The sequence below is a fragment of the Coenobita brevimanus genome, chromosome 23 (genome assembly GCF_032717465.1).
Source record: "Coenobita brevimanus isolate Jiangsu-jjx chromosome 23, ASM3271746v2, whole genome shotgun sequence".
Lineage (NCBI taxonomy): Eukaryota > Metazoa > Arthropoda > Malacostraca > Decapoda > Coenobitidae > Coenobita > Coenobita brevimanus.
In genome coordinates, this window is record NC_136976.1 from 44,320,949 (window position 1) to 44,346,329 (window position 25,381).

The 25,381-nt window shown below is 42.2% G+C and overlaps 1 protein-coding gene across 1 annotated transcript in view; it reads right to left on the minus strand.

Annotated features, from left to right (window-relative positions):
* The window catches only part of Eip63E (cyclin dependent kinase Eip63E), a gene marked incomplete at its 5' end in the record, with an annotated part of 709,236 nt that overhangs the window by 120,474 nt on the left and 563,381 nt on the right, over positions 1–25,381 (minus strand). Inside the window, one exon of the mRNA XM_080266993.1 lies at positions 14,816–15,030. Within this exon, the coding sequence (XP_080123119.1) occupies positions 14,816–15,030 (215 nt within the window). The remainder of the gene's footprint in view (positions 1–14,815; positions 15,031–25,381) is intronic.

Here is a 25,381-nt window from a genome sequence, read left to right on the forward strand (position 1 = left end):
GTCTTAAATAGGTGCTATGCATGTCCAGAGTGAGTTGTATAGGTGTTTTTCTGAGTTAGGGTCCATAAGTACAAGTACAGGAGGCTGGTGCCCACTATCTGGACAGGACCACTTCCCGGACATGCCTTTGGCTCTATTACGTCGGATAGTGGGGGGATTACTTACATATATTATATATATATATATATATATATATATATACAGCCAAGTCGCCTAAGGCGCGGGTAATTGGTTCTGGAACAATCCCGCGCCACAGAAAACTGTGCCATAGAAGTAACTAAACTTATGGGAAAAATGGAATTTGGTTCTGGACGTTCGCCCAAAGTCCCCCTTCTCACCCCACTTTTCCCCATTTGCCCCCACTTTACACAGGCACACAATCAAGCAATCAGTCAATACATGTTCTGTAATACATGTAACAACAGACACAAAAAACGGGAGGGTAATCAGCCTTGTGTCTACTTGAAGAAGTTTATTTGATAATGTCTCAAACAGACTTCTTCAATCAGTGCTGGACCAGGCAGCCTCAGCCATCTTTAATGTTTTGGTCAGTCAGCTGATCAGCTGACTGACCAAAACATTAAAGATGGCTGAGGCTGCCTGGTCCAGCACTGATTCAAGAAGTTTATTTGATAACATCTGTATGCTCAAGTGTCAACAAAACTCATATTTAACACATTAATAGTCATTCTTATATACGTGATGATGATGATGGGAGGCATTATACTTCGTCTTGGCCCACAGATACATGCTTCGTCACTAACCCATTCATACCGGTTTTACGAACAAACCTACAAACTAGTCACAAAACAAAAATGAATCTTTAATGTTTTATTACTTAACACAATGAATTTGATGAAGTTTAACCTTCGCATAAGCGAGAAAAAAGTCCACAGTTGGAGCATTTGTAGTATGGAGCTGAAGTGGTCGCCGTCTTTATTTACAAATAGGGAAGCGCGCCGACCGCCAGGGGAATTTGCCCGGGTGTTTCAAACCTTGCTGCGCTGCCACACCATAGGTATTTTATGCATGTAGTTTGTATTTTTTGGTTCTGGCACTTGCCGTGTCATAGAAAACCACGGCATGGATGTTCGCGCCATAGGCGACTTGACTGTATATGTATATGTTTATATATATATATATATATCCTTACTAAATGCTCTCAACTCTCTAACTCGAATTCTTCCCGCTCCTTCTGGCACCTTGCCAAAAACCTTTCTGACAACCTTATCTCATCATCCTTCCCTCCTCTTTTCTACTCTGATGGCTCTGTAGCTACTGATAAGGCAGATCTCTTCGCTCAGACTTTCTCCTCCAATTCCACCTTGGACGATTCCGGTGCTGTTCCTCCATCACTTCCCTCCTCTGACTTCCTCATGGCTGACATTAAAATGTCTTCAGCTGATGTATTTTCTGCCATCACAGGCCTCAATACTAATAAGGCATATGGGTCTGATGGAATCCCTCCTGTTGTTCTCAAGAACTGTGCTTCTGTGCTTACACCCTGCCTAGGCAAACTCTTTAGCGTTTGTCAAGTTGAATCAACTTGTACCTTTCCTTTTTGCTGGAAATTTGCTCTCATTCAGCCAGTCCCAAAGAAGTGTGACCATTCCCAACCCTCTAACTATCGTCCAATTGCTTTAACATCCTGTATCTCAAAAGTTTTCGAGTCTATTCTTAATAGAAAAATTTTAAAGCATCTTTCCTATCACAACCTTCTTTCTGATCGTCAGTATGGGTTCCGTCAGGGATGCTCCACAGGTGATCTTCTCACCTACCTTTCAGACTCCTGGTCATCCTCCTTTCAGGACTTTGGCGAAAGCTTTGCCATTACACTTGACATCTCAAAGGGTTTTGATCAAGTCTGGCATAAATCTTTAATTTCCAAACTGCCCTCTTACGGTTTCTATCCTTCTATCTGTGCCTTCATCTCCAGCTTCCTTTCTGGTGGTTCTATAGCCGTTATTGTAGACGGCCATCGTTCTTCTCCTAGATCTATTAACAGTGGTGTTCCTCAGGGCTCTGTCCTATCACCAACCCTCTTTCTTTTATTCATCAATGACCTTCTAAGCTGTACATCTAACCCTATCCACTCATTCGCTGATGACTCCACCCTTCACCTTTCCATTCGATTCCTGCAACGTCCATCTCAGCAGTTACTTCAACAAACAAGGGATGAGGCTATGGGACACCTAATGTTTGACTTGGCTCATATCTCTGACTGGGGTAATAATAATCTGGTTGTTTTTAATGCATCAAAGACTCAGTTTTTGCACCTATCAACCCAACAAAATCTTCAACGGGTATACCCACTACTGTTTAATAATATTCAGCTTAATCCTGCATCATCCTTGAACATGAGTGGGGTTTCATTTACTCGGGACTTATCTTGGAAAGATCATATTACATCTCTTGTAAAATCTGCTTCCAAGAGATTGGGTATGCTAAACCGACTCCATTCCTTCTTTACCCCTGCACAATTGTTGACTATATACAGGGGTTTTATCCGCACCTGCGTGGAGTAGAACTCTCATATGTGGGTAGGCTTCCCACATACAGCTCTTCTCAATAGGGTGGAGTCAAAGGCTTTTTGCCTCATAACTCTCCTCCTCTTACTGACTCCTTTCAACCCCTGTCTCTTCGCTGCACTGTTGCATCTTTATCTCTTTTCTATCGCTACTTCAATGGTCACTGATCCTCTGAACTGTCTACATGCATTCCTCCACCTCTACGACGGGTGTGTAGCACCCATCTAGCAGCAAACTCTCACCCTTTTTCTGTCCAACTCTCTAATGCACGACCTAACCGTTACTCCCAGTCCTTCATTTATGCAACAGGTCAACTCTGGAACTGTCTCCCTCAGTCTGGATTTCCTGCTTCCTATGATCTCCAGTCTTTCAAACGCAGTCTGTCCAGGCATCTCGAAATTATCAGATCTTGAATTTGGCTCTCTCTCGTATTTTGTTTTTCTCTTGGAAGGAACAGTTTTGCGGGCTCGTTGCCTTTGGTTCCTTCTTCCTCACATAATATATATATATATATATATATATATACTGTATATATATATATATATATATATATATATATATATATATACTGTATATATATATATATATATATATATATATATATATATATATATATATATATATATATACAGTACAGTGGTTGGGGAATGGCTGGGAGAAGAAGAGATGAGAGGAGGGAGGAAGAGATCAGTAGGGCGGAAGTAGTGGAAGTGATGAAGAAGATTAAGCTGGGAAAGGCCCCAGGAATTGATGGAGTGTGTGGTGAAATGCTGAGGTATGGGGGTGAGATTGTTGTGGAGTGGATATGGAAGTTGTGTAGATTGGTTTGGGAAGAGGGAAGGGTTCCAGAGGACTGGAAATCAGGTATAATTGTTCCTCTGTATAAAGGAAAAAGGGAGAGAGAAGTATGTGGTAACCATAGGGGTATTTGCCTTCTTAGTGTAACTGGTAAAATATATGGTAGAATACTCATTGATAGGGTTAGGCATATGACAGAGGAGCTAGTTGGAGAAGAACAAGGGAGATTTAGGAAGGGAAAAGGGTGTGTAGATCAGATATTTGTTCTAAGATGTTTAGTGGAGAAGTATCTAGAGAAGGGATGGAAAGTGTATGCTGCCTTCATGGACTTGGAGAAAGCTTATGACAGAATAGATAGGCAAGGCATGTGGAAGGTATTAAGAATATATGGAGTGGAGGGGAAGTTGCTGAGTGCTGTAAAGAGTATGTACGAGGGAGCTAGGGCTACGGTGCGAGTGGATGGTGAGCTGAGTGAGTTCTTTGATCTCAATGTGGGACTGAAACAGGGGTGTGTGATGTCTCCATGGCTGTTTAATATATATATGGATGGGGTTGTAAAGGAGGTGCAAGGTAGGGCAGTGGATGTGGGGCTGGCCCCAATGAATGAGGGTGAGATTTGGAAGCTTCCGGTGTTGCAGTTTGCTGATGATACAGTATTATTGAGTGAAGATGAATGGGAGTTGCAAGGTTTGGTGAATGAATTTGGGACAGTGTGTAGGAGGAGGAAGCTGAAAGTTAATGTAAACAAAAGTAAAGTTATGGTGTTTGAGAGGAATGAAGTCACAGAGTGTGCAGTGAGGTTGGATGGTGAGGATATGGAGAATGTGAGTGCATTCAAGTACTTGGGTAGTGTGATGAGTAAGGATGGAACTTTGGGGGATGAAGTGCGTGAAAGGGTACAGCAGGGAAGGAAGGTTGTTGGTACACTGAAAGCAGTGATGAGAAATAGGGAGGTGAGTATGAAGGTTAAGAAGTCACTGCATGATAGTATTGTGATCCCTACCCTGACGTATGGAAGCGAGGCGTGGACCTTGCAAGAGGGGAACAAGTCAAGAGTGAGAGCAGTGGAAATGAGTTACTTGAGAGGAGCATGTGGAGTGACATGGAGGGACAGGTTGACGAATGAAGAAGTGAAGGAACATTGTGGGGTAGATGTGGATGTGGTTGAGAAGATTAGGAGAAATACACTGAGGTGGTTTGGACATGTGGAGAGAATGGAGAATGAAAGACTGACTAAGAGGGTGTATGTAGGTGAGGTGGAGGGAGGGAGAGGGAGAGGTAGACCGAGGATGAGGTGGAGGGATGGAGTTGAGAGGTATATGAGGGAGGGGGGGGTGAGTTGGGAGGAGGGTAGTCAAATGGTGAGTGACAGAGTGACTTGGAGGCGTTTTGTCTGTGGCCACCCTTTGCGGGATTAGGGCGTTGGGCTATAGATAGATAGATAGATAGCTTTACATATAAACAGATATATATATATATATATATATATACAGTATATATATATATATATATATATACTGTATATATCTATCTATCTACCTATCTATATATATATATATATATATATTTGCTCTCATCTTAAATGTTGGGACCAACTGCCTCTGGGCTCCTACGCTCCTCGTGGGGCAACGTAGGATTGGATGATGGATGGATGGATGTGTATATATATATATATATATATATATGCTGTATCCATCCATCCATTCATCATCCAATCCTACGTTGCCCCACGAGGAGCGTAGGAGCCCGGGGCTAGGCAGATGGTCCCGACATTTAAGATGAGAGTGACCAGCCTCACTCATCCCTGAGTGGCATTACATGAGCAATCAACCCTAACCACCCCTTGGATATAACCTTCACCGGCTCAATCCGACTGAAGTGCAATAATTACCCATTAAAACACCGGGTGCCAAAATTTGGTTATATGGTTACCACCCAGCGTAGTAAATAGTTTCCTGGTGTACAGGAAACCACTTGGCTTGTCACTCAATGCAGAGTCACCCACAGGCAGAAGGAAGAGGAAAGAATTAATGAAAGAAAGACAGAAGAGGGAGTGTAAAGTTAACCATAGGCAGAAGGACTAGGAAAGAATGAAGGAAAGGAAGACAAAAGATGATGGAAGGAAAGAAGGATGGAGGAGAGGAAAGGGCAGACACCTGACAGCAGCACTACATCAAGTGAGTGGATGGTGAATATATATATATATATATATATATATATACAGTATATATATACACTCAATCCTCGTAAATCGTGGCAATTTGGGTCTGGACCACTGCCGCGATTTATGAATTCTGTGATTTATGAATAACTCTTATGCGAAAAATTAATTTGGGTCTGGACTTTGGCCAACTCGCCCCCACAGCACCCTACCTACACCTATCTAGGTACCATCAAACACAATCATACAAATTTAGGAATATTCAGTGCATGTATTAAGGGATCTCACCTTAATCCTATGACAAAATTGCTTAAGTGAATGGAGTGGGGTGGTGTTGGGAAGAACTTAGAACCTCTCAGCACTTGTTCTTCCCAAACTCTTTCACCAGCTTTGAAAACTTCTCTCCCCTCTCAACACAACAAATGTGCTCCAAATGTTGACTGTACAACAACTGCGGCAGCTTCTTGATGCCATTCTGCTTACAGCGCTTCATTGGGGGGTTGGGAGGGGCATGGCAGGTAGGAGGCGGGGGAAATTTGCACAAAAATGGCAGGTAACTCTCGTACTCCACGGAGACGGTCTGCAGTGTGTGGACTGGCGGGACAAGAACAACAACAACATGACGCCATTAGTATGTACACTTGCCACAAGGGATGCGTCATGATTGGTTGTTGGGTCGCGATTTTCAATTTGAATATACAGTATATATATATATATATATATATATATATATATTATGTGAGGAAGAAGGAACCAAAGGCAACGAGCCCGCAAAACTGTTCCTTCCAAGAGAAAAACAAAATACAAGAGAGAGCCAAATTCAAGATCCATTCATTTCGAGATGCCTGGACACACTGCGTTTGAAAGACTGGAGATCTTAGGAAGCAGGAAATATAGACAGTGGGAGATAGTTCCAGAGATGACCTGTTGCATAAATGAAGGACTGGGTGTAATGATTACTTCTTCCATTACAGAGCTGGACAGAAATAGAATGAGAGTCTAGTGCTAGACAGCTGCTATGCGCTCGTCGTAGTGGTGGAGGGGTGCGAGCAGAGGGTTTAGAGGAGCAGTGACTACTGAAATAATGACAGAAATGAGATAAAGATGCAACAGTGAGGCAAAGAAACTGTCACTGAAGGAAGCCAACAAGAGGATGAGAGTTAATGAGACGAAAAGCCTTTGACTCACCTTGTTGAGAAGAGCTGTATGTGGGGAGCCTTCCCACACATGAGATTTCTACTCTACACTGGGGCAAATAAAACCTCTCTGTAAAGTCAACAACTATGCAGGGCAGGGTAAAGAAGGTATGGAGACGGCTTAGCACACCTAATCTCTTGGAAGCAGATTTTATAAGAGAAGTACAGTAATATGATCTTTCCAAGATAAATCCTGAGAGAATGAAACCCCAAGTATATTTAAAGATGATGCAGGAATGAGTTGGATATTATTAAACATTAGTGGATACTCCTGTGAAAGATTCTGATGGGTTGGTATGTGTAAGAACCGAGTTTTTGATGCATTAAAAAAACAAGATTACTTTTACCCCACTGAGAGATAAGAGTCAAGTCAGACATTAGGTGTGCCATAGTCTCATCCCTTGTTTGTTGAAGTTACTGCTGAGATGGACGCTCCGGGAAGCGAACTGAAAGGTATAAGGTGGAAACATCAGTGAATGGGTGGATAGGGTTAGATGTACAGCTTAAAAGGTCACTGTTGAATAAAAGGAAAAGAGTTGGTGATAAGACAGAGCCCTGAGGAACACCACTATTGACAGATCTAGGAGAAGAGTGGCCTTCTACAACAGCAGCTATAGAATGATCAGAAAGGAAGCTAGAGATGAAGGCACAGATAGAAGGATAGAAACCATAAGAGGGCAGTTTGGAAATTTTATGCCAGGCTCGATCGAAAGCCTTTTAGATGTCAAGTGCAATGGAAAAACTTTCACCAAAGTTGCAAAAGGAGGACAACCAGGAGTCTCAATGGTAGGTGAGAAGATAGCCAGTTGAGCATCAGTCATCCCCAATGAAACCCATACTGAAGATCAAAACGAAGGCTGTGATAGGAAGAATCCTTTAAAATTTCTTTGTTAAGAGTAGACTCAAAAACTTTAAAAATACAGGATGTTAAAGCAACTGGGTGATAGTTAGAGGGTTGGGAATAGTCACTCTTATTTGGGACAGGCTGAATGAGAGCAAACTTCCAGCAAGGAGAGGTACATGTTGACAGACAAAGGTAAAAGAGTTTGCCTATGCAGGGCATAAGCACAGAAGCAAAGTTCTTGAGAGCAACAGGATGGACCCCATCAGGCTCACATGCTTTATTAGTACTGAGGCCAGTGATGGCAGATAATACATCAGTTGAAAAAATCATAATGTCAGCCATGTGGGAGTCAGAGGGGTGGAAGTGATGGAGGATCAGCACCAGAATCGTCTAAGGTGGAATTGGAGGAGCAAGTCTGAACGGAGAGATCTGTTTATCCATCCATCCATCCATCACCCAATCCTATGCTGCCTCATAAGGAACGTAGGAGCCCGGGGCTAGGCAAGTTGGTCCAGACATTTAACATGAGAGTGATCAGCCTCACTCATCCCTGAGTGGCATAACGTGAGGAATAAACTCCAACCACCTCTTGGATATAAACCAACACAGGCTCAATCCGACTGGAGCTCTGTAATTACCCACTAAACCACCAGGCACCAAAATTTCGTTATATGGTTACCACCCAGTGTAGTAAATGGTATCCTGGTGTACAGGAAATCATTCGGCTTGTCACACAGCGTAGAGTCACCCATAGGCAAAACGAAGAGGAAAGAATGATGGAAACAAAGACAGAAGAGGGAGTGTAAAGTCACCCGTAGGCAGAAAGAAGAGGAAAGAATGAAGGAAAGACAGAAGAGGAAGGAAGGAAAAGAGGAAAGGGCCGACATCCAAAGCAGCACTACATCTTTGCTCTATCAGTAGAAGAAATATCTACAGAGCCATCAGAGTGGAAAAGAGGAGGGAAAGATGATGAAGTAAAGTTGTCAGAAAGGTTTTTGGCAAGGTGCCAGGAGTGGGAAGAATTCGAGCTAGAGATTTCAGAGCATTTAATACGGATGAAATTATTTTCAGCAGAGTGAAGAACAGACTTAGTACGATTCTGTGCAAAAGCATAAAAACGATGAGACTCGGGGGTGGGTTGGCTCCGGTACATTTTGTAGGCCTTCTCCTTGTTAAGGACAGCACTAAAACAAGCTTGAGTAAACCATGGTTTCTTTGCATTAGTCAAAGGACATGAGAAAGGAATGTATGCCTCCATGCCCAAGAGAATAACCTCCGTATTGTGCATGGCACACTGTGATGGCTCTCGGTCATGGAAAAAATAATCATTCCAGGGCAAACAAAAGAAGTACTGCCTGAGGGCCTCCCAGTCAGCAGCTCCAAAGTGCGACAACCGACGTTTCTTTGGAAGTCCACAGGCTGTACTAAAACGACAGGACAGGTTAAGGTTATAAGGTTGTGGTTGGAGAAGCCAAATGGAGAGGAGAGATTAACATTGAATGAAGAAGGATTAGTTTTAAGGAAATGGTTAATTATGTTGGAACTCTCTCCAAGGCGGTCAGGGATACAGGTAGGGTGCTGTACAAGCTGCTCTAGGTCATTATGGATAGAGAAGATGTAGGCTTATTCACCAGGTGGATCAGCGAAAGGAGAGGAATGCCAAAGGTGGTGGTCTATCTATCTATCTATTGCCAGACGCCTCAATCCCGTTTGGGGTGGCCACAAACAAATCGCCTCCAAGTCGCCCTGTCCCCCGCCATTTCACTGCCCTGCTCCCAACTCACACCCCCCTCTCTCATATACCTCTCCACCCCATCCCTCCATCTCATCCTCGGCCTCCCCCTCCCTCTTCCCCCCTCCACCTCACTCACATACACTCTCTTCATCAGTCTTTCACCCTCCATCCTCTCCACATGGCGAACATTGAAATCTCCTAGAATGGAGATTTCAGAGAAAGGAGAAATGGATAGGATGTGTTCCAACTTGGAAGTAAGATTGCTGAATATTTTTTCATAGTCAGTAGAATTATGGGATAAGTAAAGAGCATAGATATATTTTGTCAGATAACGACAGGAAAGCCGAAGCCAGAGAGTCGAGAATTCAGAAGAATCAAGTTCAGGAACACGAGAACAATATAAGTTGCTGTGTACATATGCACAACAGCCACCTTTGACTTTGAAATGAGTATAGAGAAAGTAGGATGATAAGGCGAAAGGTTTGCTATCAGTTGCCTCAGACAGCTGAGTCTCAGCTGGGAAGAGAAGGTGAGGTTTTGGGGAGGAGAGCTGGGGTTCAACAGAGAGAAAGTTAGAGAAAATGCCATGAATGTGCAGTAATGAAGAAGAGGTGAGTCAGTCAGTCGTTCCAGGCTTCTCGCTGGGTCTTTACTGGGAGAGGGGCAGATGGTGAGGGCATTTATGCCCCCCCCCCCATCCCCTGAGGAATCCGAGGCTTGATTTGAGATGCTATTTTGGCTGAATTTTGAAAAGGAATTGATGTGTGTAATGCACATGGAGTTTGGTGTTGCCAATTAGAGAAACTTGTATTGGAGAGTTTACTGGCCTACTCTCTGTGTTACAGAAACACTGAAAAAGTTCGGCAAAGAGGGATAGTTAGGAGCTAGTCCCGAGGGCTGATGAAATCAGGACTCCAGCTCTCCCTGTCATGAGCCTTCCATCCACCTTGGGAGTACCACCCTGCTCGACTGGTAATACAGTTCACACAGGCCCATGCAGGCAATTTTGACCTCTGTGCTGCTGTCAGATCTGTTATGTAATTTTACTCTCTCTCTCTCTCTCTCAATCCAGAAATGGACGTGCAAGTGGAATGATATTTCTGCATAATTGTGGACCCACTATGATTTTCAGAAGATTAATGATGATGATGATGATGTAAGGAGAACCCTTGCAAGTTGACCCAGTTTACAAAGAATAATACAGTAAGATCTCACTATAACAGACTACTTGGGGCCTAAACCATTCCGAAAAATGTGAAATTCCGATAAAAGTGACATCCAGACTTCCCCCTGCTAACCCGGACTTTTTCCGATATATCAGACATTAGTCCGGATCAAATGAAAGTTTTTCACACATTTCTGACTACCTTTGCAGTACTGTACTGTGTTATAACTTCTCTACATTAATCAAATGGTATAATATAGATAATCTATCTATCTATCTATCTATAGCCCGACGCCCTAATCCCGCAAAGGGTGGCCGCAGACAAAACGCCTCCAAGTCACTCTGTCACCCACCATTTGACTCCCCTCCTCCCAACTCACCCCCCCCTCCCTCATATACCTCTCAACTCCATCCCTCCACCTCATCCTCGGTCTACCCCTCCCTCTCCCTCCCTCCACCTCACCTACATACACCCTCTTAGTCAGTCTTTCATTCTCCATTCTCTCCACATGTCCAAACCACCTCAGTGTATTTCTCCTAATCTTTTCAACCACATCCACATCTACCCCACAACGTTCCTTCACTTCTTCATTCGTCAACCTGTCCCTCCACGTCACTCCACATGCTCCTCTCAAGTAACTCATTTCCACTGCTCTCACTCTTGACTTGTTCCCCTCTTGCAAGGTCCACGCCTCGCTTCCATACGTCAGGGTAGGGATCACAATACCATCATGCAGTGACTTCATAACTTCCATACTCACCTCCCTATTTCTCATCACTGCTTTCAGTGTACCAACAACCTTTCTTCCCTGCTGTACCCTTTCACGCACTTCATCCCCCAAAGTTCCATCCTTACTCATCACACTACCCAAGTACTTGAATGCACTCACATTCTCCATATCCTCACCATCCAACCTCACTGCACACTCTGTGACTTCATTCCTCTCAAACACCATAACTTTACTTTTGTTTACATTAACTTTCAGCTTCCTCCTCCTACACACTGTCCCAAATTCATTCACCAAACCTTGCAACTCCCATTCATCTTCACTCAACAATACTGTATCATCAGCAAACAGCAACACCGGAAGCTTCCAAATCTCACCCTCATTCATTAGGGCCACCCCCACATCCACTGCCCTACCTTGCACCTCCTTTACAACCCCATCCATATATATATTAAACAGCCATGGGGACATCACACACCCCTGTTTCAGTCCCACACTGAGATCAAAGAACTCACTCAGCTCACCATCCACTCTCACCGTAGCCCTAGCTCCCTCGTACATACTCTTCACAGCACTCAACAATTTCCCCTCCACTCCATATATTCTTAATACCTTCCACATACCTTGCCTATCTATTCTGTCATAAGCTTTCTCCAAGTCCATGAAGGCAGCATACACTTTCCTTCCCTTCTCTAGATACTTCTCCACTAAACATCTTAGAACAAATATCTGATCTACACACCCTTTTCCCTTCCTAAATCCCCCTTGTTCTTCTCCAACTAGCTCCTCTGTCATATGCCTAACCCTATCAATGAGTATTCTACCATATATTTTACCAGTCACACTAAGAAGGCAAATACCCCTATGGTTACCACATACTTCTCTCTCCCCTTTTCCTTTGTACAGAGGAACAATTATACCTGATTTCCAGTCCTCTGGAACCCTTCCCTCTTCCCAAGCCAATCTACACAACTTCCATATCCACTCCACAACAATCTCACCCCCATACCTAAGCATTTCACCACACACTCCATCAATTCCTGGGGCCTTTCCCAGCTTAATCTTCTTCATCGCTTCCACTACTTCCGACCTACTGATCTCTTCCTCCCTCCTCTCATCTCTTCTTTTCCCAGCCATTCCCCAACCACTTATACTCACACTGCTCTCACTCTCTACATTCAACAAATCCTCAAAGTGCTCCTTCCATCTCCTCAATTTCTCTCTCTTCTCCACCAACAATCTATTATTCCTATCTTTCACTACCCTACTATTTCCCCTTTCACACTGCCTTACTTTCTTTACCTCCTTCCAAAACAATTTCTTACTCTCCCTCCATTTCACACTCAGATTCCTCCCAAACTCTTCATCCACTTTCTTCTTACTCTCCTTCACCAGTCTCTTAACCTCCCTTCTCCTGCTCACATATATCTCTCTCTTCTCTCTCTCATCTTCTCCCCTACCTCTACTCGCCAACCATTCACCATATGCCTTCTTCTTTTGTTCCACAGCTCGTTTCACCTCATCATTCCACCATGCTATCCCTTGCACACCCTTGCATCTCCTCCTCACTCCACAAACCGCCTCACACGCTGCGCTTATCTCTTCCGTGAATATCTTACATACGTCTTCCACCCCTTCCATCTGCTCTAGCTCATACCTTCCCAATCTTTCTTCCACTATGCTCTTATACTCTGTCATATTCTCACTATCTTGCAATTTCTCCACTCTTCTCACAGGAGCTGCTTCCTCCTGTCTTCCCCTTCGTCTCCTCAACCACTTTCTTTGCAGCTCTACCTTGGCCATCACTAAGTGATGGTCCGAGACTCTATTCCCCCACCCTCTCCACACCCTTGCATCCAACACTTGTCTTCTCATTCGCTCATCCACACACACGTAGTCTATCATTGCCTCTAGTTCAACAAGTTCACCATCCATCCTCCTCATTACTCTCCATGTATACCGGTGGATCATCTTATGACGAAAGTAGGTGTTGGCTATTGCCAACCCCTTACCAGCACAGATGTCCACCAAGGCACTACCATTCCCATCTACTTCAGCTGGCACACCCCACTGACCAACCACTCCATCCACTCGTACATTCCCAACTTTGCCATTCATGTCTCCAATCAACAGCACTCTCTCGCTCCTGTCAAACTTGTCCATACATGCTTCTACTCTCGCCCAAAACTCATCTTTCACTCTTGCCACTCGATCCTCTGTTGGAGCATACACACATACAATCGCCCATGCTTGTATACCTACTTTCATCCTCACCCATACAATCCTTGCACCCACTGTTCCATACTCTCTTATATTCTCCTTCCACTTCTTGCTTATCATCAGACATACTCCCTCTCTTGCCCTCTCATTCTCACTGACTCCCGCACATATACCTACACTGTATTCCCATTCTCTCATCCTTTCACCTTTCCATTTAGTTTCAGTCAATCCACATATATCCACTTTTGCATCCTCAAGCACCTGGACAATCTCTCTCTCTTTCACTTCATCATTCACTCCTCTCACATTCCATGTTCCTACCCTCAGAATGTCCTTTGTCTGTTCCTCAGTCGTCAATGTATGGTCCGTCCGGGTCCGAGGCGCTTTATTTGCTTTTTTAGTTAGTTCTTTTTACGGGGTGGGGCACTAACCCACCACCAACCCTTTTAGTCGCCTCGTACGACAAGCAGGGATACTGGGGGAGTATTCTTGAAACCCCCCTACCCCCAGGGGGGCTACTAGACATGGATAAATATGTCTTTTATTTCCCTTATTGTGGTGAATATAGCTGAAGAGGTCAAGCAGTCCGAACTGCTTCTGGCTTCATCGGACTTTTTCTGATATATAGGAATTTTGTGTGGCAGCTCCTAGAGTCCAATAAAAGCAAATTCCGGTCTACTGAAGTCCGTTATATCGAGGTTTTACTGTACAATGAAATGAACAATTCAACCTGCAGGTGGTCGGATCATCAGAAAAGCAAAGCACAACATGACCATTTTCAGGGTTATGTCCCCTGTATTCTGTGTTGTCAAAAGAGTGAATCATCAGTTTTCGACCTGTTAATTATCAGGGAATGCTTGTATTTAATTTTTTATTTACTGATTTAATTATCAGGGAATGCTTGTATTTAATTTTTTATTTACTGATTTAATTATCAGGGAATGCTTGTATTTAATTTTTTATTTACTGGTATTACCAAAGATGTGGATGTGGTTGAGAAGATTAGGAGAAATACACTGAGGTGGTTTGGACATGTGGAGAGAATGGAGAATGTAAGACTGACTAAGAGGGTGTATGTGGGTGAGGTGGGAGGAGGGAGAGGGAGAGGTAGACCAAGGATGAGGTGGAGGGATGGAGTTGAGAGGTATATGAGGGAGGGGGCGTGAGTTGGGCGGAGGGTAGTCAAATGGTGGGTGACAGAGCGACTTGGAGGCGTTTTGTCTGCGGCCACCCTTTGCGGGATTAGGGCTTCGGGCTATAGATAGATAGATAGATAGATAGACCAAAGCCACCTTAATCTACTACATCTTTTTCTTTATATAAGTAATGGCCCTACCTTAATACAATATTGCATGGTTAACATGTAGCCAATACTGCATCCAAATGTATTACAATTATCTTGCACACCGTATCCAAGGTACCTTCATATATTATCGTTACCTTGAATATCTTATCAAGCTGGTCTTGAATATCTCTAACTCCAGGGAAGGCAGGGAGTCCTGTGGTCATCTCAATAAATATACAACCAACACCCCACATGTCAAGAGACGTGGAATAATCCGTTGAGCCAAGGAGGACATCTGGCGGTCGATACCACAATGTTACAACTTCATGGGAATATGTGTGTGAAGGTACGGATTTTGCACGCGCTAAACCTGAAACAAAGCAAAATTAGTGTCACTGACATTCAGCAAATAATTATCAAAATAAGTGTAACTGGTCTCTTTATAATGCCCAAGTGTGATACGTAAAGGTGTATGCTTGTAATGCTCTGACACACACTAGCCCAGAGAAAAAATGACAACTATTGCAGCCATCCAGCACAGCAGTACTTTAGATGGTATTTGTATTAGTTCCTAAGTGATAAGGCTAGCTCTGTGCTTGAGTGAAAAGGTTAATCCATTAAGAAAATGAAAATAATCATCCCAAATAATTATCCCAATCATTATGATCTTCATGAAACATATCTTAATATAGACCCATGGTTCCCAAACTTAGGGTTGTGAGGCTGATAGCAGGTGGGGTATGAAGCTGTCAGCAGAAAGTTGCTACATTGCCCCAAGAGAATGTAATAAGGAAAGTTTTAGGCATATCTCTCTCAGCTTGATTAATCGCTTCAACATATCCCTAAAAAACAAAAATAAACTCTCGCTATAACGAACACTGATATCAGAGATTTTAGATTTGATGAACGCCTCAGTGCCCACCAAACTGTTTTTAGGTTATACTGTACCACACAATGGTCGTTTTTGGGGTGCATTATGTGGTCCTTCCAAACCGAAATAAGCTGAAAAAGGCGACATTATAGGGCAAGTTAGCATAAAACGGGCATACATTAATTTCACTTTTAATCCTGGAATATGATACTGTATTGTATTTATTTATTTTTATAAATGTTTGAATTCCCACCTGATGGGGAACCCACGGATTTAATGAACCTTCGATTTTAACAAACCAGGCTTCCCCTCAATGAGTCCATTATAGTAGAGGTCTACTCCGTACGGAACTCACCCAAGTCAATTTTATATAATTTCATCTCACACATCTTACTCATGACTCTGCCCATATCTCTCAATACTGTACTATCTGTCACCACTGATACTCCTTTAACTTAAAAAATGGTATGTTACAATTTATTTTCATGATTGCTGAAAATCGTTAATCTAAATTTCTAGATATTAGTTGTTATCTACTCCTATCTTACATCCAGTTATGTCACTGCTGTGTTCACCTGTGTAATGATTACTTGTCATGTATCCTGCTCTTTTTTAAGTCTTTTATTACTGGTATTTAATATTCTCTTCATACAGTATATCACTTATACTCTGTGTTAACAGACAGATTTTATTCAATCTGGAGAACAACCTAACCTTTTTGTATACATAATACTAATCTGGCCCCTGTTAAAGCAAGTGTAGTAATCCCTCAATTATTCAACATAACAGAGCTAAATGCATCTCCGGGTAATGGCTCCATCCAGATAATGGACATCTTCCCTGGCCCCCTTTTGTACATAACCTAACTCTGAAGGCCAGTGTAAAAGGTCTCTACAATACATCATACAGCATGCTCGCCCTATTCCTGTATTTATTCTCTCCCTCTCCTCTCTGAGAGGGAGAGGGAGGGAGGATGGAGAAGAAGAGAGAGAGAGAGAGAGAGGAGGGACTGATGTTATGTCTATCTCCCCCATTTAATTACTATAGAGGGAACACTGCTTTTGTCATTCCTGTATTTATTCTCAGTCTCTGTCTCTGTCTCTGTCTCTCACACATGAAAAAGGCTAATATGAACAGGAACACAATATTTCCCTCATTCAAATACTATCACTGAGCCAGACACGGTAGCACCACCGTCCTATTCCCGCCAGATGCAAGCATTTTGTCTTGATGAAATGGAAAAATGTAAGAATGATGGTTTTGAACAATGAGATCAGTGTCTGGGTAATGGACAGTCCTGATAGTGGCCGTCCAGAAAACAGAGGGATTACTTTATTGAAGTGTATAACGCAGGTCGTCATTTATGTGAAATATGGTACAGTAATCCTTCATTCATCCGGCAGTATCCAGACCTGTGCATTATCTGGACACTGGACCTTGGCTCTATTAAACCATTATCCAAATTTACTTGCTATTATCCGGACGTAAATGTCCCTGAGAAGTTTGGCCAGCCAGCCGAAAGGTTCAAACATTCAGTATCATCACCTCTGGGCTCAAGTAGCGTGCAGGAAATAGGTCGTAACCAAAAACCAGAGCTAAGATGTCTGTCCACCCTGAACTGAATGGTCAAAGTCGTGTGCTGGTCCAATCACTATCACGAACCTCCAGCATCCGAGTAATATGACTGAAATCCACAAGTGATGTCAAAACATTCAAATGTATCCCCACCAAATGTCCAAAGTCAGGCGGCCACCGGGCTAAGTCTTTCCCAACTGCCACCACACATCGAACACAGATCACAAACCAGAGGTACATGATCGGTGACAGCAGCAGTCCGTCTCTCTACCGAACATTCAAACTTGCCCAGTCACCTGGAGTTTTATTTCCGAATGGTCACCACGCGTCTAACAGACCATAAGCCACAAGTAAATGTATGATAAAAGTGCCCGCCCACCTTGTGACAGAAGGGTGAAAATCCTGCCCACAGCCTAGCTTCTCCCCCCTCCCATCCCTCCTCCACACCCTCCCAGCTCCCTCTTTACTCCCTCAGTCCCTCCCCTCCATCACACTGATGGCACTGACTTGTGAGTTTTTAATTTTTTTGTGTGATTTATTTAAATACTATTGGTTGTATCGAAATTCCAAAGTGATCACAAGAAAGTTTGTGAAATTCTGCATCTAGACATGTGCTTAACTCTTGGAAAGTGCCAACAAAATTTTGCACTAGGATGGTGGGAAGTTATATGAAGGTAAGTTTTACTCTTGAACAAAATTCATTCTCACTGCAATTCTGTACTTTTACTCATCAGTTTCCCGTATTTTTATTAGCTTACCTGATAGTATAAACAACAACGAAGATGATGGTATAAAATTTATACCAATTTAACCAATTTCTGGAATTTTTTTGGCCCTGAAATTTTTTTGTGGCCCAGGAGTAGTTATCAATTGTGTCAGATAACTGATTTTCCAAACTTCCTGAAGTTTTTTGTGGATGTTTGATATTTATGCATTGTAACATTACCTTGGTGTTTGGCATCAATATGGATAATGCTATGTGTGTTATGATGTCTAAATATGGCACACTGACCTGAAAACAATGCCAAAATTAGGAGGGGTACAGTTATACAGTAGTGTACAGGCAGGTTGTTTTTTGTTTTCAATTATTTTTTTTTATTTTCATGATTTTCTTGGTGTTTAGTATTACATCAGATATTCCTAAGTGCGTTTTGATGTCTAAATATGGCAGCTTGACCTGAAAACAGTGCCAAAATTAGGAGGGGTGCTGTACAGACAGTGGTGTAAGGTACAAAGGAGTTCAAAGAAGAGTAAACAGCAAAAGACTTTATGATTCTTTTGAGACTGTTTGTTACAGGGTAGACCATGCCTACAAGATCTAATTCTACAAGATGAAGGATAAAGACATTAAAGCAAGAAGGCTCCCCCCACTTCCAAACCCTCCAGTTAAAACTGGGAAGAAAAAGTGAGAAAAACCACCATGCACCATGGAAAAACTGACATGGAAATTTTGTAGGAAAGACTGAAAAGAAAAAGTTACATTCTGTAATACTTTATCTATAAGCTACCGGTATGAATAACATGAATGAAAAAGTAGTAAAGTAAAATGAATAATCAAATAAATAACTAACGCATGACACTATGTACGGGTACGTTGAGTTAACGTGGCATCTGCGGACACAGCATGGAAAATGAACAGTGCACAGTGTGGATGTTCAGGGGTGGTGTGGCAGCCTTGCCTGGCACTATTAAGGTAGGCAGCAGTCAATCAGGCCCCAGCTCCATTCACTCCACTGTGACAAGGAACTTTCCCATGCAGGACAAGTACACAAGTCACCTCCTGAAGTAGAGACCCCTGGTACATTTAAAAAATCCCGATGGTGGTCACTTGACTGACAGGAACCCTCAGTGATCCACAGCCCATCACAGGTTGAAAGTATGAGTAGTGACCGTTAACTGAGGGCCATCTGTGCATATCCTAGTCTGTGCATATACTATATCTGCATTTAATAAATTGATCCAAGCTCTGAAAATGAAAAGAAAAAATTATGTATACACAGGTGTTTTATGCAGGAGTAAACATATTAACTCCTTCGTACACGATGACGCGTTTGTCGTCATATGAATGTGGCTGCGACTATACTCGCTGACGCTTTTGGCATCATTAAAGCATAAAAACTTTCATCTGAGGAAAAGTTTTCAGCCGATCGGCGTCATAGCTTCACTGCTCCTTGTCAAAAGTAATGAGTTGGCAACTGTGGGTCCCGATACCAGCAAGAGAGCGGACGGGTTATTCAGTACCAAATGAGCTGTGAGTGGGGAAGGTGCTGCGTGGCTCTGGCCCTTTAAATTTCCACTCTTACTCCCGTCCCAGCCGTGCAACACATTTCACTATACCAGTAGTGCTTGTATATAGTGTTTGGGCACTGTTGTGATTAGATTTGGTGTTTGCAATACAATAGGATATTTGGTGTTTGTGAAGCAACTCTGGTTGTTATCAACTGTTGGCCCAACAAAGATTATGCTACTGTTTCTGATCAACACTGCCTCTACCCTGCACCAAAGTGTGAGTATTCAGCTATAATAATGGTGACAATGAGTCACGTGAATATACTGTGCATATCTTGTGTACAAAGAATTGATGAAATACATGCAGCAGCTTAGGGGAAGGCAGGAAACTGCCCTACAGTCACGACACGGCATGGGTTCACCGTAGATTTTTTGCATTTTTCTCGAAAACTATGAGGCCTAGGATCACCATTGAGGGCTCAAATGAAAGCCAATTAAATTCTGCATAGGATGATAAAAACATGACAGTGGCAAGAAAAGTTTTTCACTAGAGTTCCCCGAATAAAAAAAAATCTGTTGTCTGTCGGAAATGGGTTTTACTTTTTCGCTTATTACTCGAACACCATACCTCGTATGAAACTGGGACCTCCGGCATTCGAAAGCTAATAAAATTCTCTTTCCAATGATGGTATAACATGTAGAGATTGAGAAGTAAACATTCGACTTATGATGTTGGGAAGTGAATTGTATGCTTTTGAATGTTTATTCACACGGCCCTAATGTATGTATGGAGTGTTTTTTTTTTTTTTTTTTTTTGCTTATTGTGTACAACATACATCGACGAATAGGAATATGTGGGTTTTGTGGCAAAATAAATATGTTTGGGTGGTGAAAATAAGCAGAGAATACACATATTTGGAGCGCGCGGAGGACGGGGGGGAGGGGAGAAAAGCAGGTGCGTCATGTCCCACAAAACTTATTAATTTATCCGCGCACAAAAGGGTTAAACTGGGGTTAGACGACAGATACTTACTAATGCGACCTTTAAAGGTTAGTACTGTATAAATTACTACACTGGAGGGCAGTTTCTCCAATATATTTACAACTCTAGTAAAGAAGAATTGCTTAGCTTCATGCGACTGGAATCGTTTGCCAATTATTTTATGTCCCACTGCCTCTAGTATAATTCAGTGATCAACTGTGAAGTATTTATCGACAGCCATGTTATCATGTCCTTTCAGTATTTTGAATACTTGAATTAAATCTCCTCCTAACCTCCGTTTAGTTAGGGTAAAGAGATTCAGGGGATCTAAACATTCCTCGTATGGTTTATTTCTCCATCTAGGTATCATCTTTGTCATCCTTCGCTGTACTCTTTCAAGCTTTTCCATATCCTTATAATATGGTGACCAAAATTGAATGCAATACTCCAAGTGCAGGCATACTAAGGAATTATACGAAATTGAGGACGATATTATCGGATTTATATTCAAATGCTCTACCTATGAATCCTATCAATTTATTGCCTTCTTTCACAGCTTCTGTACATTGTTTACTTGGTTTCAAATTGTTAGTTATTGTAACTCCTAAGTCTTTTTCATGGTTTACCCTATTAAGTTGGACATTATTCATCCTATAACTTGCTCTTACATTTTTACTGCCAATGTTTAGCAATTTACATTTATTAATATTGAAATCCATTTGCCAAACTTGGGCCCAGTTAAACAGTTGATCAAGATATCTCTGAATTGCCTGTCTCATCAGTGCTGCATCTGCTCTGTTACCTATTTTAGTATCATCAGCAAATTTTGAAATTTTACAACAAAATCCTTCATCAATATCATTTATATATATTGAGAAAAGAACAGGACCTAACACTGAACCCAGAGGCAATCCACTTCCAACGTTTATCCAGTCTGACTCTTTTCTGTGAGTTGGGAGCAGGGCAGTGAAATGGTGGGGGACAGGGCGACGTAGAGGCGATTTGTTTGTGGCAACCCTGTATGGGATTAAGGCGTCTAGCAATAGACAGATAGATAGACAACTCTCCGCTTTCGTCCGGTGAGCCACTCTTCTACCCACATGAGAACACTGCCACTGAAACCATGTGCCTTTAGCTTCTGAAGGAGTCTTTTGTGTGGAACTTTGTCAAAAGCCTTTTGAAAATCGGGGTAAACAACATCAACAGATTTAGTGTCGTCATACATGCTAAGTATATCATTGAAAAAGTCCAGCAGATTCACGAGGCAAGAGCGATTATTAACCCCTTAATCGCAGGGCGTCACTTTCGTGATGCTCGGGAGCAAGGGATCATACCGCGGGGCGTCACTTTTGTGAGTCTGTGTTGTTTTGAATTCACCCATGCTTTCAAGTGGTGGCTTGTATCATCTATCAGTACTACCAGTGTCCAGCTATACTCAGTTCTGCTAATGTCACCTGTACTCCCATCCACTGTTGACAGTTTAGCAATTTTTCTCCTATCCTTGACTCCCCCCCTCCTTACCTCCCCTTCATTACCCTCTCCTCCTGCCTGACCAGCTGCGCTGTGCTACACAAATCCTGGACGGATTTTTCCACTCATTTTATCCATAGAAATGTGCACTTTGCCCTATTCTTAAACAAAATAATATATAAAAGAAAGAGAAAAGGTAATTGATACTGCCATACATCTGGAATGGGCTAATTATCACCTGGCAACACCTCACGTGCACTAGTTTGCTAAGGTTCTCTGTTTATTTCCCCTTGAAATATGCCGTATGACCTGTTCTCATAATAAAAATATATATAAGAAAGGAAGGGAGAAGCCTAAGTGATATTTACATTCACCTGGAACTACCTAATTTATTATGTATTGTCTAGATTTCCTGTCAATCATTTCATAGCATATATATTAGCAGCTGTCATCACGCTGACATTGGCAACCATTCACTGTCCCTAGGCCACAGCATTCAGTTTACTGGTTCGATGTGAAACCACGTCGGATTTGCACCTGTCCAATTACGCCGTTTTTTAGCCCCATGCAAAGGACCCTGTGACCTCTACCCCTTCTAAACCTCGTGTGTAGGGGTAAAGGGCTAAGTGACTCTGCTGTGGAACGTGAACTGGCTAATGTATCAATGATAATGATGGACAGTGACTACGATCTTTCTGGTGACTCTAAAACAGTGCAAGTGGAAATGTAAATAATGTGTAAAAAATAAGTAAACAGCAAGTGAAAGCAATGAATGTAAATATAAATGAACAGTGGAAAATAGTTTTATAAGTTACTGCAAGCGACAGTGCATAACATAGTGTAAATAAAATAGAAATGTAAATAATGTAAATAAAATAGAGAATGTACACAGAAATGTAAATAAGTAGTAATATAAGAATATGAGTATATATACTACGAGTAATGAAAGTGAAAGTTTCACTCTAGCATGTATGAATACTGGGAGTTTGAAAGTGAGAGTGACAGCTTCGCTCTCTACGCTAGTATACAGAACAAGAAAGTGAATGCCTGGAGTGAAAATAAACTACTAGTACAGAATGAAACTTATAAATATTGTATATATAAATAAGTGTAATAAAGTACTAGGAATATAAAGTGTGTGTGCTTATGAATAATAAATGATAGCTCTGCCTCAGAATACCATCAGGGAACCAGCATGGGAGGAAAGCTCGTATGCGATCGTAATTTACATTGCTTTCACAGTGTTTTCTTTTTTGGAATATGGATTCCAAACCACTTGAAAGTCATAGAATAGTGTTTGTAGTTATAATATCACGCAGTGGTAACCATATTATGAGGTATCGGGAAGTGTAAAGTGGAGACTTCGTTACCCAACTTCAGAAGTCTCCACAAGTACTACTGTTGTCGATGAAGGCTCAACAATCATCCCAGGGGAAAGCTGAAGGTATATGCCATAAGTATATATAATTTTAATATTCTAGGACTAATAACTGATTTTTGGCAAATATTAAAAAAAAGTCAGTCGGAGCACGAATATCCTCCCAGGATGCGCAAGGAGCGCAAAAACATCCCCGTGGTGTAGGGGTTAAGAAAACCACATTGCGAGTCTTTGATGAGACTGTTTCATCATAAGTGTTCCACAAACTTGTCTCTGATAACAGTTTCAAGCAATTTGCAAATCACCGATGTTAAACTAATTGGGCAGTAGTTTTCTGGCTGTGCTCTGTTGCCTTTTTTTGATACTGGGGTTATGTTAGCACGCTTCCATTCATGTGGCACCTTACTGCTCTTAAGCGATGTTAAAAAGTTCAGATTGGTTTTCTGTGTTTTTTTTTATGGTTTTCTTGGTGTTTAGCATGACTCTGGATATTCTTATATGTGCTTGGATGTCTACATATGGCAGACTGACCTGAAAACAGTGTCAAAATTAGGAGGGATACCGTACATACAGTAGTATGTAGGGAGGGTGTTTTTTTTTTTTTTTTTTTTTTTCCCATGGTTTTCTTGGTGTTTAGCACTACTTTGGACATTCCTATGTGAGTTTTGATGTCTACATATGACAGACTGACCTGAATACAGTGCCAAAATTAGGAGGGGTACTATCAATACAGCAGTGTATAGGTAGGGTGGTTTTTGGATCAAAATTACCTGTTAATGGCACCTGTACCCCATTGTCAATGATAAATGCCACTGTGCAAACAGATACAGTAACATCCAGTCCCTCAATAATCTTTATAAGGCATAAGTGTCCAAAGGTTTGCTAGTGCAGTCCTGAACATTCTGTGAACATTCCATGGTAGTGACTTCTATAAGCTACAGGGATTACATATATATATACACTAATCCTCATATTATCCGGATGCCCACTTTCCGGACACCCCACTTACCGGACATTGTGGGCCTGGACCTTCGGAACCCAAAAATGGCCAAAAAAAGAAAAAATCCCCCCCAAATCCTAATTTTTTCCCACCTGTAATCTGAAACTGCTGTGCGGCGCCGAACAGCTGTGTACACCATGGCCCCTTCACCCTTTCCTTCCTCCCCTCTCCCCCCTCCCATGTCAGAGTTGCCATTTGGTATTTTTCATTACCAAATGTGGGCCAATCTGGTAATGAAAAATTCGTTTGGTAATGAATCAGAATAATGCATTACCAAACGGATTTTTCACAAGTATGAGGATACACGGGATGGAGGTGGTGGATTGACCGCTGTCTCTGATTAATCTGCTAGCCTACATAGCATGAAAATAATCAACATGCTGTTAATTATAAGGAGAGTGATTATATGTATTTCCACTTGTATATATAGGAAGCGTTATGAGGAACACACTGAGGTGGTTTGGCCATGTGGAGAGGATGGAGGGTGAAAGACTGACGAAGAGAGTGTATGTGAGTGAGGTGGAGGGGGGAAGAGGGAGGGGGAGGCCGAGGATGAGATGGAGGGAAGGGGTGGAGAGGTATATGAGAGAGGGGGGTGTGAGTTGGAAGCAGGGCAGTGAAATGGCGGGGGACAAGGCGACTTGGAGGCGATTTGTTTGTGGCCACCCCAAACGGGATTGAGGCGTCTGGCAATAGATAGATAGATAGATATATAATTAGTGAAGAATAAATGCTAGCTTTATGAATTTGGTAATGAAAAGTTAAATTTGGTAATGAAAATTGAGGAGTTTGATAATGTGGCCGTTGCAATCTGGCAACTCTGTTTCCCTGTCACCAACAGTTACTGCCTAACTTCGATTGCGAGTAGATGCTTGTTGTAATGGATGCCACACATGCTTGTTTTCTGTGAATAAACAGTGAATAAACTGCAATACCTCGCCACCAGACCACATGGGAATTTACAGTGTTGTGCAGAGTTAAGAAATTAGAATTTAGAGTGCAAAGGATTAACTGTGGAGTGCAAATTGGCGGTTGAAACTGGCAGTTGTAACTGACGTGGTGCAGTTAAGAACAATGTGCAGTGTTAAACAATTATAACTCACAGTGCAAAGAATTAAGTGCAGCACAACACTGGATTACTGCACATGCTCAAGAGCATTTTCATCACTGCCAAAGCCTTAAAGAAGGCGGCCACAGACGTGCTGTAATTGCCCTG